Below are 19,930 nucleotides of genomic sequence, written 5' to 3' on the forward strand. Positions count from 1 at the left end.
ATTTCGGCAAGGAGAGCATTGAGTGGGCAATTCTTTAACTTAAAGTGATTACAATTGCAATTGTCTTTTTTATATTTTATAAATAAGTTATGTTTTGTTTTATACCTTAAATAGTGTATCCAAGTGTTTTTTATTATATTTCTATTTGTTAGGATCTATAATTGGCTCTCAGTCGTTACTATTTTCATTTAAGTTAGTTTTAAGCTGTTGATCTTCCTGTTAGATAAAAAAAATTAATAACATTGCATGTTACTTCTTTTAAGAAGCTTTTAGGCTCTGAAGCTTGTAAAATTAAGATATGTTTACCTTAAGAAGCTTTCTGTGAGGGCAATTTGCAAATTGGGCCCCTAGACTGTATTTGAGAAATAAGTTTAAAGAAACTCAAAAATTTTACACTAGCGTCTTAGTTGATTAATGAAAGTATAATTTACGATAAAAGAATAGTAATTTACGTGACTGTTAAATAATCAAAAACATGAAAACTCGAGTGAGGCGAGTTTCATGAAAACATCACACGAGTGTTTTAACGCCTAATTATGTACAGTTACATACACTGCTTTATCTATACACATATTATAAGCTCTCTATGGTGCGTTCAGGAACCGCATGTTACGTCTGGCGAAATGGCGGCAAATAAAAGGTTTTATCGCGCATGTCACACAACCGTAGTTTTTATTTAATTCATAGAGAAACTAGAGTCGGCCCCAACTATAATATCGTTCGATATCAAGTAACGTGTGAAATTTCTCAAAATTGTTTGCTATTTACATTTCATTTCGAATAAAATTTCATCTCAACTGATATCATAATTGAGGTCGAATAAAATTGTTTTGTTTTTGAGAAAAGTTTGAAATTTGAATGTAATATATAATAACATATATTACATATAAATAATAACATTTTCACAGATAAAAAAATTGTTCAAACAAAACAGTTTATCTTTTGCTGGTCCTAATTTGCGGTTTTTGAACACATCATAGAGGGTTTATGATATGTTTGTAGATGAAAGTATTTTTTTCGTTTGATGAAATAACTTAATATTAATACCTGACAGTCGTCTTCACAAAGCCACATTTTTTTATGATACCAAGTGGCGGGAGGACCAAGTCGTGTCCCCGCTGGTAAGCGATACGGCTGTCCACAACAGTTGCAGTGCCACTCAGAGCTTTAAACTGGCACTGCGTCCTTCACACTAAGACACAAGGTGACAAGACCCATGTGCCTGTAATTTCACCAGCACCCTTACCCTTCAAAAAGGAACGCAGTAATGCTATATATATATATATATATATAGTATAGTATAGTATAAGTACTGTCTTGGACGAACTCTTTCACAAGTAGCTCTACTGCTACTAATTTCTCATCTCAGGCGAGGGTTAAGGCTATAAGTCCGCCGCGGTAATGTGAACCTTCTTCGACGTTCATGGTGAATTCTGCTGGTAAAATGTCACAATGGTAATTCAGAAAAACTCAGAGAAGCGAGCTAGGATTCAAACGCACGTCCTCTGCCGCCTCTACCTCCATCGTCATTCCACCTTTTTATCACCTTTCTCTAGGTCTTGGCCACTTATTTTCAAATTTTGAATCGTTCTTTAATTCCTTTGCCTCGCCATTCTCACTTTGTTTATTTCCGTCGTCATTCTCTGCTTAATTTCTGATGCGAGCACTCCTGATTGTATTTCCACTAATTTTGATCAGTTTACGTTTCCATTTTAAACCATGTGCTATTTAATACCGTTAAAATCTAGCAACATTTGCCCCTTTCGGACCTTTTTCTTTCACCTTTATCGTATACAATAAATTTATGGCATCGAGGAATCTAATATTATTGCTCCGTATTGGCGGTTTACAACCTTTTCGGGTCAAACCATTAGTTTAACACGGGTATCATGGGCATGATTAATATGGATAATTTAGTAATAATTGTACGCGACGTTTAAATCCAACTAGTCTAAACACAAAGTGTTATTATCATATTTATTTTTGTAACTAGAATAATTTAACGAGTATATCCATAAAGGTTCTAATAGGAAACCTATAAATCCCAATACCCGTTTTGCCTTAGGGGATGGAAAATAGTCAAAGCGTTTTGCCAATCCCCGAAATGCTGACGGCCGTCTGTGGATTTCGTCTAGATTAAAAATGTAGTCATGTAGAATAAAATACGAATGCACAAGGCTACCCGGAAAACTACTGAAGGTTCACAGTTTCTATGTAATTTTTTTATTTCATTTATTTTTATTGGTTCACAAAACTGGATACAAATTCTTAAATAAAATAAAAGTGTTTGGTTAACATTATAAGGCGAGAAGAGTGTAATGCTTCTAGACGTGAACACAACATTTCGTATTTTAAACAAAAAAGTGCGTAAACAAAATTATAGTAATTTAAAATTTACATCTACTATTCATAAAAATAAGCTGACACTTAAGACCCATCGCGCAGTCAGCACATGAGACATTTTCTTATTGAGTTCCTAGCTGAGACCACAGAATCATAGAATATGTTAAAATCAAACCTGATAGCATAATAAGAAGAGCACATGCGGTACATTGGACAGCGGTGTTCGAGGTTGGTTCTACAAGTAGGAAATGAGAAAGTTTTACGATTGAGTAGGCGGCTTCCGGGAAAGGGGACAGACAGGCACAGACACTCGAGTATATCAAGTGCATCTATGATACCATGAATAAGTTTGAACAAAAAGGTATCACGAGAAATCAAACTATTTTAACCGACTTCAAAATGTTGCGCAATTACTTCGATATTCGTGAACCGATTACGGTGATTCTTTTTTTGTTGGAAAGGGTGGTGTCACATCAGTAATGAATACAAATTAGGATATTAATCCGATTTATTGGAAATAATACAAACTTTATAATAAAGTTATAATTATTTCGGATCTAAATTTTAAGTACCTAGAGCACTGGGTGATGGAGAGTTTATCTGACGACATGGACATTGACGGGGAGCATAGGGCGTTGGCAGTAAGGTGCAATTTTCTTGCCCGCAGGATTGCGCGTAGTCAAAGATTGTCTTTGCAATTTCACGTCACGTGCAGCTTGTGGGTCAAGTATATAATATAATAACGCACACACTCAACATAGCCCCGCACTAGGGAAACCCTGTGTCGCGGGTGCCATGGACACACACATAGACAACCACAAATTACACCCAAACTCACGAGAGAAATAAATGTAGGTCATACAAATATTTCGCCCGGCCCGGGAATCGAACCTGGGACCCCTGCGTGGCATTCCGGCATGGTAACCGTTCGGCCACGGAGGCAGTTAATATATACAGAAAGTATAAATAAATATAAAAATATAAATGAATATTAAAAAAATATATAAAAAAATATAAAAATATAAAGGTACAGAAAGCGTACCGCACCTTAAGCGTTCAGTATGATGACGCTTTCAGAATGCTGTTCACTTGGCCGCGCCACTGTAGCGCTTCGAGAATGTTTCCCGAGGCGCGAATGGACAGCTTTAGCGCCATTTAGCGTAAGCGGGTAACATCCCTTATGCGTAGAGTGCGAAGTAGCGCGAATGGCCTTCTGCGTACAGTGGCCGATAGCAACGATGGGCCCATATTATATCAATGGGTACGGGTACACGTCAATGTTTAGACGATTTATGTTAACATAGTTTGTAAGTATTTTGTTACTAACACTACATGGATATTTTGTCCGAAAAGAAGATTTGAATTAGAATTAGTTTTTCAAACAAACCAAACGTGCCTTTTATAGATTCAATTCACGGCTAACTAAATATAAATATAAAACTAGACAATAATTTCATTTCCTATATGTAACCATCATGACAACCTAAGAACGAGTTCTTAGGTTTTCGCGTTCAATAAGTGTCTCGAGAGTTTGTATTATTTTTTGCTGCACAGAAATATATAGTTGAATATTTTAAACGGTGCAACTCACCTTCTGTATGTATTAGAGATAAATAGATCTCTTAATAAAGCAAATATGACCAACTTTACCTATTTCACCCGCCAAGCAGTAATGTAAGCATTATTGCGTTCCGGTTTTGAAGGGTGCTGGTGAAATTACAGGCACATGGGACTTATCAATTTATGTCTCAGGATTACGGGTGCAGGGGCAATGCTCCTCAGGTCTTTGCACCTATGGTCTGTGGGTCTTTGAGATTTAAAAACTCTGAGTAGCATTGCAACTGCTATGAACACACGTGTCGCTTACCACCACGCGTACAACTTATTCGTCCCGTCACTTGGTAACATGAAAAAATAACTTCTAAGGCTCAATTTACTTTGCGGCGGAAAGGGAAACGCGAGAAGGTTCACCCGGTTGCTTGAATGATCTAGCATTCCCGCGAACGCTGGAGCATTTCAACGACCGCACCTTGAGGCTGTTGTATTTCGTTGACGTCACACTGTGCCTGCCTTCGCGCCACTTCCCGTGGATGCGCCAGCCGTCGCCAACGGCAGCTGCGGAATTCTCGCGAATGCGCGAGTATTCACGAGCATGAGCGAGAATTCCGCGAAAGACTCGCGACATGATTTTTGGCTAGTAACAATATCAAAGTCAAAGTACCATTTATTCCATAGGTAAAATAAATTTACACTTGAAAACGTCATATTTAAACTACTGCTTTAAGCTACTGCACGTTCGGTACGCTGACTTCCCTGAGAAGAACGAGCAAGAAACTCTAGGGATTGCTGTTTTCAAATAAACTTAAATGCTATGGAATACACTTTGAATCAAATTTGTGTGGATTCTGGAGCCGTGTCGTCTTTCCATACATCTTTATCTAACACGCAGTCTTCAATTTTGTAATATGACTTTTCAATCAAAATACTTTTAAACTTAGGAAAAGATAGTCTTAATATATGCTGCGGAATCTTATTGTAAAAACGTATACGGTTCCCCATAAAAGAGTCGTTTACCTTGGTTAAACGAAATCGTGGTACCATGAGTTTGGACTTAGCTCTAAAGTTAATATTATGGATATCCTCTTTCTTATTGATATTATGTATATTTTTACGGGCGTATAAAATATTTGAGTAAATGTACTGTGATGCCACAGTCATGATACCAGCTCCTTAAACTTTTCTCTGAGAGAAATCCGAGAGCCTAGACGGTTAGACGGTACACAGAACGAATCGTTCGTTTTGTTTTTGCAATACAAATATGATTTGAATATCTGTCGCTTTACCCCACTTCCCGTAGGACACTATACCATGGAAGTAACTAAAATAAACTAGTTTGTACGTTACACAATTCACCATAAAGTTCATTACGCTATGTACAATATCGTTACAAATATTCGCTTCCATTCTGTTCCGTTGCAATATAAATTGAGCCTCAGGAATTTTAATTTATCCATTTATATTTTATTAATTGACTTTATAACGATAAGAATAATCCCGTTCTAAATACGAAAGTAACTATGTCTTACGTTTACACGCCCAAACCGCTGAACTAAATTTAATGAATTTTGGTGGGACTTAGTAGAAGGATAAGGCTATGTTTTGTCACAAAAATAAATCTTACGAGTCGATACGACTTCAGCTTGAATTCAAAATTTTCACGTACTATCGGTTCTTTTGCGCGAGTCGAGCGGCAAGGTCACTTGCTTAATTTTAGAATGAATTTTTTTACCAATGAAACTAAAGACATTTGAAAAATGTATATCCTATACAATATACGTGTTCTATTCAGTTGACATTAAAAAAATCATTGGTGTATGTAAGGTTTTTTTATAAAATTTCGAGGTAGGTTTGTGTTTTTTTTTTGTTATAATTTGTAGAAATCGTGTTTTTCACATCGTGTTTTCACTCAGTGGATATCCTCAATTTTACTTTCGTTTTTCCAAAGTGATTTATTCGACACTTTCGCTGTTATGCGCAATCAACCAAAGCCATTTGAGGTTGTACAGACTCTTAAAGAGGGTGAAATAGAGGATGAAAGTTAGTATGGAGAATCAATAATTTCTCAACTAATTGATCTGAAAATTCATATTTATGCCTTTTATAAGAAATAAACAATGTCTCAGCATTTTTGACCAAACACCCCTCAAAATGAAATAGGGTATTCCAGTACTTATTCAACGTAGACGACATTGCAGGCACCAGTTAATACTTAATATGTCACACCTATTGTGCTAACATATCATAGTATGATTCATATGTGAGACAAAATCTATAAAAGGTGTGCCCTTTGTTACTTCTTCCGTAGCAATGGTGCTCATTCATGCGTGAAGGTCCCCAGCCCACCCAAACATATCATTGGCGAAACAACGTTGATGTCGCAATATTAAAAGTCTGCTACGTCAATAAGTTCGAATGGGGAAAATGTGAGAACTCGATTCAGTCAATAATGAAATGTCTCTACCCATATAGAGTTGATTTCAAAGTCTTAATTACCGTGTAGGCGGACGTGATTTCATTACAACAATAATATTACGGTTTTTATATATTATATATGTTAACATTTTATTGTGCACCATTACAAATTTTAGCCATCGATACGATAAGAAGAAGGGAAAATAAATATATTCGTTTTTCAATAGAAGTAACTTATTTTGCAGAGTAAAATAATAATGGCTGGATAGAATTATTTAATATCCAATGTACAACATAACTAGCTCAATGTATTTTTTATAATAATATTATGATTTTATCAAATATCACAATGTTTTTGCTATCATGATATTTTTTGGGAAAATACTCCACTAGTTCAATGTTAAAAAGATACAAAGATCAAATAAACACAACGAAAAATTCCTTCGATTCCATCGGACATGAACTAGTGTCTGTTGCCTCAACGTGGCTATCGCTCTGCCAAATGAGCCACGGCACAGATTACTTAATAATTACTATGTAACAAATACATCACTCTCATACAAAATCGAAAATACCTACGCTATAATAGCCTACTAAATCTGACCAATGACACCAGGGGCTCACTACGAGGAAAAGAAAATCTAAGCACGCGCTTAGAGAGGTGATCATAACGTTGCCCGCCGTCTGCAGTCGTGCGGAGCCGAATGCTCATAAATGAAAGACCTGTATGAGCGCATGCGCCGACGTCGGCGCACTCAGCGGTATGCAATTATCGCGTAACCTTGAGCGAGTGACGGAGCCCTGGCTACGGTTGGAGGATACGGATACCGTACATTTGTTTAAAAAAAAACAACGGTTAGGGCTCTATACCAATGTATGAAAATGAAAATATTGTATAAATATATGACAATAATGTATAAATATGAAATTTTTTTTTTCTTTATGATATCAAGTTACGGGACGAACAAGTCGTGGGTCTGGTAGGAAGCGACACGTCTGTCCATAACAATTGCTACTCTGAGCTTTAAAACGTAAAGATCGGAGGGGCATTTCCACTGCGTTTGTCAACGAACCAGTGTCTGTTGCCTCACCATGGCTGTTCGTATCATTTTAAGTTATTAACCTCAAAAATTCCAAAAAATTAAACGAAAACTTTTTTGCACATTACAGTGTTTTGGTTTGAAACGGTATTGTAGAGCTGTAACTCATGTGTCATTACACTAACACACTTGGTTCATATTGAACAATACTTAATCAGTTTCCAAGACTCTCTCCATTCCCTTCATTTACCTATATCCTTTTTGCATAGTGTTATAATTTTCCTAAGAATATTTGTTTATCATTATTAACTATTTACTATTTATTATATTTATTATTTATTATTATTGATATTACAAAACCATATAAGTAAATTTTATTATTATCTGTTACAATCATAAATAATCTATTGTGTTTATTATTTATATATTTATTTTATTAATGAGTAATGTATTTATTTAAAACACTTCCATTAAGAGATATTCCTTGGTTGCACCACCCTTCTAGCTCTTAAATTTTTAAGAATGCCTAAAAGAAATTGCAACTTAGCAATAAGGTCGACTATCGTACGTTCGCTTATTCCGTGATATTCACGCTACTGTTTCGTGTTATCATTGTACGGTGCAATACCATATACTGTGTTTATGGAGCGTTTTACGTATTCATGCGACATTTTATCATAACTTATTATAATGAATGAATTATTAGTACCTATATTATTTATTCATAATCAGCCATCGTGCAGTGTAATCAGTTCACACCTATGAACTAATAAACATTCTTAACCGGTATCATACTGAACATCAATGGTGGCCAAACATCGTGACATTGAATAAACTTAACAATTACAATTATTAAACCGACAACCTTAGTCATCTGCTGGGAGATGTAAAGGTACATGGCTGAGTGAAGAAATAGATTTCTCATAGATTTCTCTTGACGCTACGGTAAAAGAGTCTTTAAAAAACCAAAAACAAAAATCTGCAACAAGCACATAGAAAAATTCGTAAGGACCGTTAGTTCTTTCTGTGGCTTAGTTGGCATAGCGTCTGGCACGGTTTACTGGAAGATATTGGTTCGAATCCAACCGCATCGAAGGATTTTTTTCTGTGTTCGAGTTTTGTATTAATAGTTATCATTTGTAAGAATATGTTACGTCGCACAAATATGCAATAAAGAATATTTCATTCGTTCATTCAGTCATTCACTTTCATGCACAGATGTTACTTACAGATGACCAATTTCATGCGCGATGACAAAAGCGCTAGTGAGGCCTTCGTCGCGGACAATAGCAGCGGAGCGGTAGTGGCTGCAGATCCCACCGACAGGGGCAAAACCCGACGGACCACCTAGCTCAGCACGCGTCAGCCATACCGCAGCGTCCCACCCCGTAGTACCTGAAATATTAGCCTGATTGAAATAACAAAGTCACGTTTACCAACTGTAATCAGTAGATGTTTTGACAGAAATAGAAATGGATATATTTGACCTCCGTGGCCGAACGGTTACCATGACTACCTCGCAGAGTTCCCAGGTTCGATTCCCGGGCCGGGAGAAATATATATATGGCGTACATTTATTTCTCTCGTGAGTTTGGGTGTAATTTGTGGTTGTCTATGTGTGTGTCCATAGCACCCGCGACACAGGGTTTCCCTAGTGCGGGGCTATGTTGAGTGTGTGCGTTATTATTATTATTTTCGTATTTATTTTAAATTTTATTATTATTATTATTATTATGGGGTGGTTTGGGGATATGGAGCGGATGAATTCATGTAGATTCTTGTGAAAGAGTTCGTGTAAGGAAGTACTGACACCTTACCTATTTCTGCCGCCAAGCAGTAATGTGAGCTTTATTGCGTTCCGGTTTAGAAGGGTAAGGGTGCTGGTGAAATTACATGCGCATGGGACTTGTCAACTTACGTCTCAGATGACGAGCGCAGTGGCGGTGCTCATTAGATCTTTGCGATTTAAAGCTCTAAATGGCACTACAACTGTTACGGATAGGCGTGTCGCTTACCACCAGGCGCACGCACGACTTGTTCGTCCCTTCACTTGGTATTATAAAAAAAGAAAAAAAAGATTAACGAATGAAATATATAGAGCTAACGTGGAAGGCATCATCGGAAGAGGAAAGCCGCGAAGCCAACGTTTCTTTACAAGTTGCGTGAGTCGCGATGTAGCCCCGAAAACATAGTTTCATTTCCTATGTGGAACAATAGCGAAAAAACGATATATTCGATTAAATTGAGAGTATTTTTAATAAGACTGCAGGGCGTACCATGATAATTATCCACGCTGAATCATAGTTCTGCCTCTGTAAATTTTGGCTAAAAATGATAGACAGTGAAAAAAATATGAAGCAAAAGTTTTGGGAAAAGGACTTAATTATGACTTTTGTGAGATTGACGTATTTGACACGTTTATAGATTCGTCTTGGATTCAATCACATGACACGATATTGCCAGCGGTAGCATTTTGTTGTTCCAATAAATTTTATAAATATCAATCGTGATATTTGTAAAATTAATATTGAATTATCTGATTATAGAGAGATTGGAGTAATTTGAAATGTGGTGCTGGAGGCGAATGGAAAAAATAAAATGGGTTGAAAAGAGATCAAATGAAGAAGTTTTGGAAAGGGTTGGGGAGGAGAGAAGTTTTTGAATTCAATAGAGAGGAGAAGGGGGGAAAATGAGGAGGGTAGGATAGAAGGGAAAAGAAAGAGAGGAAGACCAATAATGGCGTATAGTGAACAAATAAAAAAGAAGATCAGAGTGAACAGATGTAAAGAGGTCAAGATACTAGCTATGAACCGTGAAGAGTGGAGGAGGCTACACCGACAATGCCTGGCTCTTATGATGATCTAATTATCAAGGTATATTATTGCAATTATCAATAATAATTATCACTTCGAACCCTGATTTCAATATCATGTAATTACCTATTTGCTTCTTCTAGTATCTCTTTAAATCGACGTAACAAAATAATGCAAACAAGTCAAAATAAACAACTTGTTTCTCCTTTAATGGCGTTGTAAAGTTTTCGTCGTAAATTGACGGAGCCGAGTCACCAATCAGAGTTTTAATTAGGCCTTATTAAGAATCTCGTGGACGCATCAGACTGCATTGGCTCGACAAGCATTTTAAATAAATGACATTGTACGAGTACAACATGTGATATTAACATGTTAAGGAGGAAGTTGCTTTGAAAAACATAAATAAATACTTTATTGACAATTTTAAACTAAATTTTTCGAAAAACGAATAAGTATCGGGAATAAAATATTAATTAAAAGTGAAAATATTAAGTCGTATCCAAATCGTTTCACAGACCCTGAAAAGTTGTTTGTTTGAAAAAAATACGTAATAAAAGATCTAGATATAAAACTTTCAGTGGAAATTCGTTAATCAATGAAGCAGATGTCTAAACTTATTTAATTGTTTAGTATCTGTATTTGCACATAATGTACTTCTTAACCAACACGAATACTATGACAGGACCTAGTTGTGTATATGGTGTGCGCAATAAGAAAGCAAATAACTTTGATTTGAAATTTTTTTATGATACCAAGTGGCGCGTATTCATGACAGTTGCTGTGCCACAGCTTTAAATCGCAAAGATCTTAGACACTGCCACTGCGTCCGTCTCCCTGAGACATAAGTTGTCATTTCACCAACACCCTTGGTCTCAATTTATATTGCGGCGAAATGGAATGGAAGCGACTTTGTGTAACGATATTGTACATAGTATTATGAACTTTATGGTCAATTGTGTAACGTACAAACTAGATACGAGCCAAAATCTTCCGTAGAATGCGATTTTATTTTCGAGAATTTCGCTGAAGATTTTGACTCGTATCTGAATGTACGTTACACTATTTGACCATAAAGTTCGTTATGCTATGTACAATTTCGTTACGAAAATTCGCTTCCATTCCGTTCCGCTGCAATACAAATTGAGCCTTACGCTTCCAAACCGGAACGCTTACTGCTTGGCGGCAGAAATAGGTAAGGTGGCAGTACTTTCTTCAACAAACTCTTTCACAAGGAGCTAGCAGAGCTCCTTACCTATTTTTGGCGCCAAGCAGTAATATGAGCAAAATTACAAGCACATGGGTATTTTTTGTATAGTACAAAATTTGTATAGTAGTATAGTATAAGGTCATAGTTTGTAAGAACAAGTTTGTGTAGTAGTATAATATTAGATAATCGTTTACCATTTTAAGTAGTTGTGATAATTATTATTTCCAAAGATCCACTACAATTTGAAATAAGCCACGTGTGATCAAACATCTAGAAGTGCTTTTAAAACATGAAAGCAATAAAAATAAAATGAATTTCATGAAACAAATCATGCATAATCTAAAGTGTAAAATTTAATACATACATTTAAAATGCAAAATCATGTAATAATAGAAGAAATTGCTTGCGGCAATAATGACAGCCTTTTCTAGTTCTTCTTTATAAATGTCTCACAAAAGCAGTATTTTATATACATCCAAGTTATGTAATAATTACTATTGTTAATCATTTTACCACTTGTTTTTAGTTAAAATTTAAGTTATATATTATTGTAATTTTAGAGTTAACTATATTAGTACTTTCTTGCCATCCATCTTATAAAAGCGGCTCCAACTGAAAACCAGCGGTACAGCAGGCAAGCTGTATTATCGCCATCCTTTCCCAAATTCATATCATAAAGCACAAAGTTGGACTATATATACAAATTTAGCAGGCTAATTTCACATCACATTTCCTTTGTATTCACACACTGACTTTTACCTATTCTTCAATTAATTCATCAAAATTAACACCCTTGACAAGAATTTAAAAATAAATAGAAAGTTATGCCATCTCCAGAATAATGTCACTCTTCATAAGATACGAGTCTGAGAAAGTAAGGCTTCGATATGCCGAGTTGGATCCGTTTCAGCTTATAGGTATACGTAATCATTTACTTTGTTAGTGTATTCTTAAGCTGAATCAACGTTTCTTTCGTTCTTTCTGTATGTGAAATTTTATAACTGTTTTAGGTTACCTACTGATTTCGTTCAAAGAATCTTTACAACTTCAAGTGTGTTATTTTTCTCGAAATCACTGCTCTTTGTAAATCCATTGAGACTCCACTAAGGTCATATTGCAATTATAATTTGTTATTCTGCTAAAATCTAGTTGCAATGGCCGTTCAGTCTCAATACAGTGTCAGTAGAATGGCAGTGATGGCATTCATTCATTCAATTACTAATAAATAACTATTGATATCGCCTTACTAAAATTACCATGGAAATTGCAATGCACATTTTAGGTACAATTATCGCGTTTGCATTTAGTCTCCGAATTAACCCCCGGCGTCGTGGGTCAATATGGACCTGATAACAACCACCACCTAGCAACTCCAAAGTTAAAAGCCACAATATAATTTTTAGATTAGCTTGTTATTTTTATTATTTTTAATTGATCTTATAAAGTGTTTCTATTTTTAACGGGAAGATACGTGAAACCCCGTAGTAGTAGATTTTGTTTATTTTTTTATTTTTATAGCGTGATAAAGTAGGGTATTAAAAAATCTTGCTAAACTTGGGAACAAAAAATTAATTAATTGAAAGATAATGCTCAATAGAAGTAGAAGAAGTTTATTTATATTTTAAATAAAATTTGTTTTAAAACACTACTAACCATTAGTTTTTATTGTAACTTAGGAATATAATATGTAGGATCCGCGTTGCCAGAGTAAGACGTAAGTTGATCAAAATAACAATTCTGGTTAAGGGTTAAATGTATTTTTTATTAGTAGACTACGCCATCAAGTAATAGCATTGAATAGTAACGCGATGGCTAGCCGCTACTCGTAACTTTTATCAGAATACCAAACGTACCTACAAAATCCTGCCATTGACGCTCTATCGGACTTGGGGCCCTAAAATGTCATTTTGCAGATCTAGCCTTATTACACCAATGACGCGATATAAGTAAATAGGTTACAAGTTATGTATTACAATTTAACTTAGATATTGTATATTAAATATTTAAGTTTGGATTAGTTGAACTGCATTGAACCCGACGCGCATTAAAATACGATGACAGAGGTATAATTCTGCCTTCAATTTTATGCAAATTTAAACGTGAAATAAATTTTGAATGACACGGACAACGAATTTGCGATGTTAACACGCGGCGTCGACTTTCGCGTATTTCATACAAAGTAATGTTATGTTGCTTTTATCAACAAGTAGCAACTTACGTATATCTGAGATGCGGTATTTATAACAGATGTTTATAACAGATGTTTTTGGGTCAAGTTCAATTTATTAAACAAAATGAAAGATGTTCAGTTTTGGTTTTAAAATGCGTAAATTGAAAGTAAACATTGTTTATTTTACCTGTTGTTAGGTTCATAATATGCCTGTAGTTCCATTTATTCACAGCGTGCAAGGATTTTCTTGCGTTGTCAATTTTTATAACATTATCCTTCTCTTTATATAAATGCAGCTGTTTAATGACCAACGTCATATTCGAGTTCAAAGTAGGATCATTGAAGATAGCGCTGACCTTAAACAGTATTGTACAGATTTAATTATGTAAACAACAATTGATTCATGCCATGATATGCAATATAAGCGATATTTATATAAGGAGGAAACAATAACAATGCAATACTCACAATATTCATTAATGCTAAAATATAATGTCTCCCTCGCTCCCAACCGTGAAATTTTAGCATGGTATGATCCGCTATAATCGCCATTTCCAGCCACAATCCTTTAACACCTGGAACACATGTATCATTCGTAACTTAATGTTGTTAGTTTTATGACCAAAAACTTTATTGGCACGCACCTGAAACCGGTCTAGAAATGACAGGCATCGCTTCTCGAAAGTATTCGGTATCATCTTTGTTGCCATGGAGCGCGCGCACGTGCCATCGCGGCAGGTCATCTTCCTTCAGGTCAAGTTCAAAGTCACTGACCGTGTCGCCGGTTAGGTTGTATGCTACAGGCTGATTTTGTCGCAACACATCACGACGCCGCAGCACATGGGCCCCCTCCTCCGTTGAAGTTGGCTGCAGCACAAATTCTTCTTTCCCAACTTTTAATAACCCATACAACTGTCCTTCACACTCTGTCACTGTGACTGCTGAATCCGTTTCATGAAGGATATGTCCCTTATAAAACTGGCACTCGGTGTAATAAGGGGAACGGATGGCTTTATTTTCTTGTAGTTCTAAATGCCACCCGAAGATGAGTAAGTGGTGAAGGGTGTCGTTATGGCGGTGAGTGTGTCGTATCGGTGCGGGATGGAGCAGCAGCGGCTGCGGAGGTGACCAGGCGCCGGCCGCGGCCAGCAGTAGACCCGTCCACAGCCACCACGCCATCGTCCGCGCACCGCCGCGGGCTCTGCCTCTCTGCGCGCGCGCTGCGCTCACGCATCCACACACATGGCGGCCGGCTCGCGCCGCGCAACGTAAACGACTCCATAGACGGCACATTGCATGCTATGATTTAACTACCTCCGTGGCCGAACGGTTACCATGCCGGACTGCCATGCAGAGGTCCCAGGTTCGATTCCCGGGCCGGGAGAAATATTTGTATGGCCTACATTTATTTGTCTCGTGAGTTTGGATGTAATTTGTAATTGTCTATTTGTGTGTCCATGGCACCCGCGAGGGGTTTCCCTAGTACGGGGCTATGTCGAGTGTGTGCGTTATTATTATTATGATGGGCTCCCCGCATGCGTCCCGTTTGTAAACAAAGGGCGTGCGTAAATTTATTACAACGTTTTGACAAGCGCATCTGGCCATAGATAACGTTTGAACGCTTCATTGTGGAAATACATACATGTAGTGGTGTATATAGAACAGTTTCTTTGTGAAGTTAACAGTTTGTTGTGAAGTTGGACGACTGTTATCTCAAATTAAAACATTGAAAATTTTGCCACTACGAATACGTAATAACGCATGTTTATTAACATAATTTTTAAGATAAAATTGTTACTAACACATGTGGACCAAATAGTTGTCTGAAATAAATATATTATTATTATTATTGTTATTATTGGCTAATAAACAATTCTTTTACGAAACAATTTCGTCGGTATTTTTTCCCGCAATGTATTCCTTGGGGCACTGGAATGTGGATGGATCCTTAAAATATAACAGTATGTCACATTTGTGACATTATATTAAGCTTGTTACTTGTACAAACGTCTGCTAGTACACTATGAATAATTTTGTGGTAACAATAAGTTTTATAAACATTAGTAAGACATTGTGAACTGAAGAAACGAGACAAATTAATTATTAAGTTTTCGCGATTGTTAGACTTAGCAAATTTATTTACTTATTTATTTGTTTTATTTGTAAACTTTTTAAATCCGATTTATATTCTTAAATCATAAACTTTTATTTTAGTTTTTATTTTTTTTACAAAGTTTGTCATTTAAGCAATTCACGTTACATTAAAATTCTAACAACGCAATATAACAAAATGACAATAAATAACTCTAACATACCTCTAATGACAAGGAGAGTATGCACGTGTGTGTATTTATTTCGTTTGTGTAAGTGTGTGAGAATACATGAACTATATACTACATACCTATATGTTGTGTGGTGTGTGTGAGTGTGTATATGCTCTGTTTAATTATCATTTACCCTTATAATTATTATTACATTTAAAATGAAATTATTTTTCGGGTCCAAATCGCGCTGAGAGTCAGCCGTGACTACGGGATCTGTAAAGGGCCGAGAAGTTAGTTTGTTTGGAAAAACAAATATGTGTGATTTTTATATAGTTTCGAAATGTTGGTATCAAATTTTCTAAAGTGGCATTGTATTTAAACAAAACACAAAAATGATAATTGAAGAATTATAATCACCTTTGCGTGGATCATTTGTTATAATATGAAAAGACATCGTTTGCATCTAATAATAACGCGCACTCACTTTTATGAGTGTTTGATGGGTCTATACCCGTACTAGGGAAACCCTGTATTGCGGATGCCATGGACACACACATAGACAACCACAAATTACATCCAAACTCACGAGAGAAATAAATGAAGGGCATACAAATATTTATCCCAGCACGGGAATAGAAACCGGGTCCTCTGCGTGGCAGTCCAGCATGGTAACCGTTCGGCCACTGAGGTAGTAAATCTGATGTCTGTTAACGCCTTGTAAATTCTGCTTTTTTGTTATATCAAGCGATAGGATGAATAAATCGTGCATCTGTAAACGATATGCTTACTACTGCTGTGCAGCTTAAATGGTAAAGATCTAAGAGGCACTGCTACCCTTAGACATTAACTTGACTAGTTTTAGTAATGTCAGCATTACTGTATTCCGGTTTTGAAGGGTATAAGGGCGCTGGTGAAATTACAAGCACATGGGACTTCTCAAATTATGTCTCAGGGTGACGGGCGCAGGGGCTGTGCCCATCTTTGCGATTTAAAGCTCTGAGTTGCACTGCAACTGTTATGGACAGGCGTGTAGCTTACCATGAGGCGCACGATTTGTTCGTCCCGTGACTTAATATATTATAAAAACAAAACAAGTCCCATGTAGTTAAAAAAAATAATGTAATCCCTTGTAATTTTACCAGCATACTTCTCACTCAAAACTGAAACGGAGTAATGCTCACATTACTACGCAACAGAAATAGGTGCGGTGGCAATACGTTCCTTTACATAAACAAAAACAATTGTTATGAATAAGACATTGACGTTGGTTACAGTTTAATTCTTTGCGAATGTCATATACTTCACTCCAGGCCGTTGACACCATTTATCTCTGAATACACTAACATTTATTCGTTTGGTATTTATTTCTCGGGGATACTTTCATTTTTATATGAGTTATATATTCAAATTATTTTTCACTGGGAATATGCATAGGCAGTCTAGAAATTGATTTAAGGCCAGTACAAACCGGCAGACGGTATGGCAGAGGACATTAAATATATCAATGTGTGTTTTATTTTATACAATTGAATAATTGCTATTTTAATTGAAATTATTTTTATCACGTTACAAATTTTCGCCGTGTTACGAGCGAGAGTGGCCGCATTTCGAAATATTCGAAAAAGAGTGCTTACTGGCAATGTAATCTTGTGAGCTAAACTGCTGTGGAATGACACTTCCTTCGAAAGCTCAGTTTTTTTTAAATAAATGACAATTACCCATTAATGACATTACGTAACTTACTTTAATTTATATTTATTAATTATATATAATTACTTATTATCTAAGGTAGGTATTAAAGGTAAGAAAATAATTTTATTATTATTATTTGTGTTTTATGACCTACCTCAGAGCATTACAGCGTATTTCTCTTTGCGTCAGAGCACTGAAATTTATACCTTACTTCAATTGTATAAAATAAAATATGCATTGATAAAATTAATGTCCCCTTGCCGTCCGACGGTTATCGTTGGCCCTTAGATGACTAAAGTATAGCGATTTCAGAATACATAATCATAGCTCTGTGAAAACAAAGGTTGTATAGTTACTACTTGCCAGCTCGATGGAATATCTACAGCAACTGGTCAATCATATAGACTCGAGCAGCGCACAGAACGATCTGTGTGCCGATCGTTGATCGATGATTAACTTCAAAAAGACTAAGTAATAATAATAATAATAACAATAATAACGCACACACTCAACATAGCCCCGCACTAGGGTAACCCTCTGTCGCGGGTGCCGTGGACACACACATAGACAACCACAAATTACACCCAAGCTCACAAGAGAAATAAATGTAGGCCGTACAAATATTTCTCCCGGCCCGGGAATCGAACCTGGGACCTCTGCGTGGCAGTCCGGCATGTAACCGTTCGGCTACAGAGGCAGTTAATTAATTATTAAGTTAAAGTATATGAAGTTTGCTGTCCTCAACGCTAAGAACCCACCACTTGACAGGATCTGTTCTTTTAAATACCTTGGCTGTATGGTAAATGACCAGGAAGACCACAGAATAGAAGTTAGATGTTGCATAGAGCAACCCAGGAGTGCTTTTATTAAAATGAGCCACCTCCTTTCTTCTCTCTTTTCCTTTAATCTAAGAGTCGTATTCTAGAACTCTACTCAATGCTCAAGTAAGGATTGCACTGGAAACACAAGCACTGGAAATACGACCCTAATGGCAGGGACTTGAGTATGATTTCGAGTGCTTTAAACCATACTCAAATCCTGACTTGAGCATTGAGTAGAGTTCTAGAATACGACCCTTAGTCTCAAATTATCGACAAGATGCCGTTTAGTGCGGTGTTACGCATTTTCAATTATTTTGTACGGAGTAGAAGCATGGACACTAACTCAGACATTATGCGAACGGTTAGCAGCTTCGATATGTGGGTTTATCGAAGAATTTTGAAAATGTCGTGGACAGATAGAGTAACCAATGACAACGTATTGCGGAGTATGCACAAAGGCATGGAGCTCCTGAAAACACTAAAAAGGAGGAAGCTGCAGTATTTCGGGCATATCATGCGGAGTGATAAACACTCTCTACCGCAACTCATTCTGCAGGGAAAAATCCGGGGCCGCAGACGACGTGGTCGTAGAAAAACCACATGGCCTCAAAATCTTGCAGTGGTTCAACGTAAGTACCACAGAACTGTTCCGAGCCGCAACTACACGGAATCAAATTGCCACAATGATAGCCGATCTCCCGTGTACTTTTGTATTTGACAATGGAGTGCATCAATATAGAAAAATGCAAAGTCCTTCTCGATTCCATATTAACAATACCATGTAGGTTTAGCACGAATGTTATGTGACTTCTCAGTGGAACTTTATAATAGAATCGTACGCTTGTGCATATCGACACCGGAAAGCGATCTCGTCGTATCTCGAAAAATAGGACTTTACACCCGGGCCGAAAAACTAATAAATTATTTCTCTTTAATTTGAATTAGTTGAAAGTCAATTTTAAAATATGATGTATATAATCATATATAATATATTATATTGAAGGTATATTATAAATTACTTTACACATCACATGGTCCCAGATATTTGGGTCAGTCAGTATGTTTTATTTACTTTAATATCATAACTTTGATATTTACTGTAGAAGTATTTCATGTTTCAAAAAAAAACGTTTAAGCTAAAGCTGCGGGAGCATCTGTTAAATTTGCAAAAATTGGGGATTTGAGTGGCTAGGGTATTTATATGGCTCTTGTTTGTCCACGTGCAGGGTCGGGAGCGCGTCATGCTTGACGTTTAAGATTTAATTTCAACTCTGTGCCGCTTGCGATAGGAACGGTCCAAGGTCCAAGGTGCCGGGCTTGTTATGCTCTTGGCTGTACCTCGTTTCAGGACTGCAAATAGTGTATTATGTGTGGAGGTTGGGAGGAAGAAGATTGAAAATTGAAAATTAATAATTTAAAAATGAAATCAGATTTTTGTTGGATTGCGAGTGGCGTCTCTATCCAATAGGGTCCTGGCAGAATACCAGCGTCGCGGGCAGCCGCGTGATTTATGCTGAGCCAGCGCCTTTTTCACTGCCATGACTTCCAAGTGTAATATTAGTAGATAAGAATATTATTATTGTTATATATAAGTGAATGCCTATATCA

General features: G+C 36.5%; 1 protein-coding gene across 1 annotated transcript in view; it reads right to left on the bottom strand.

Moving 5' to 3' along the window:
- LOC113232058 (A disintegrin and metalloproteinase with thrombospondin motifs 3-like) overlaps nt 1-14,838 on the bottom strand; it is a 112,680-nt gene extending 97,842 nt beyond the window's left edge. Inside the window, exons 1-4 of the mRNA XM_026466683.1 lie at nt 14,190-14,838; nt 14,014-14,120; nt 13,733-13,901; nt 8,585-8,750 (exon numbers count right to left, since the gene is read on the bottom strand). Coding sequence (XP_026322468.1) covers nt 8,585-8,750; nt 13,733-13,901; nt 14,014-14,120; nt 14,190-14,838 — 1,091 coding nt within the window. The remainder of the gene's footprint in view (nt 1-8,584; nt 8,751-13,732; nt 13,902-14,013; nt 14,121-14,189) is intronic.
- Nucleotides 14,839-19,930: the final 5,092 nt, after the last annotated feature.

The sequence above is a fragment of the Hyposmocoma kahamanoa genome, unplaced genomic scaffold, assembly GCF_003589595.1.
Source record: "Hyposmocoma kahamanoa isolate Upper Pololo Valley unplaced genomic scaffold, ASM358959v1 66, whole genome shotgun sequence".
Taxonomy (NCBI): Eukaryota; Metazoa; Arthropoda; class Insecta; order Lepidoptera; family Cosmopterigidae; genus Hyposmocoma; species Hyposmocoma kahamanoa.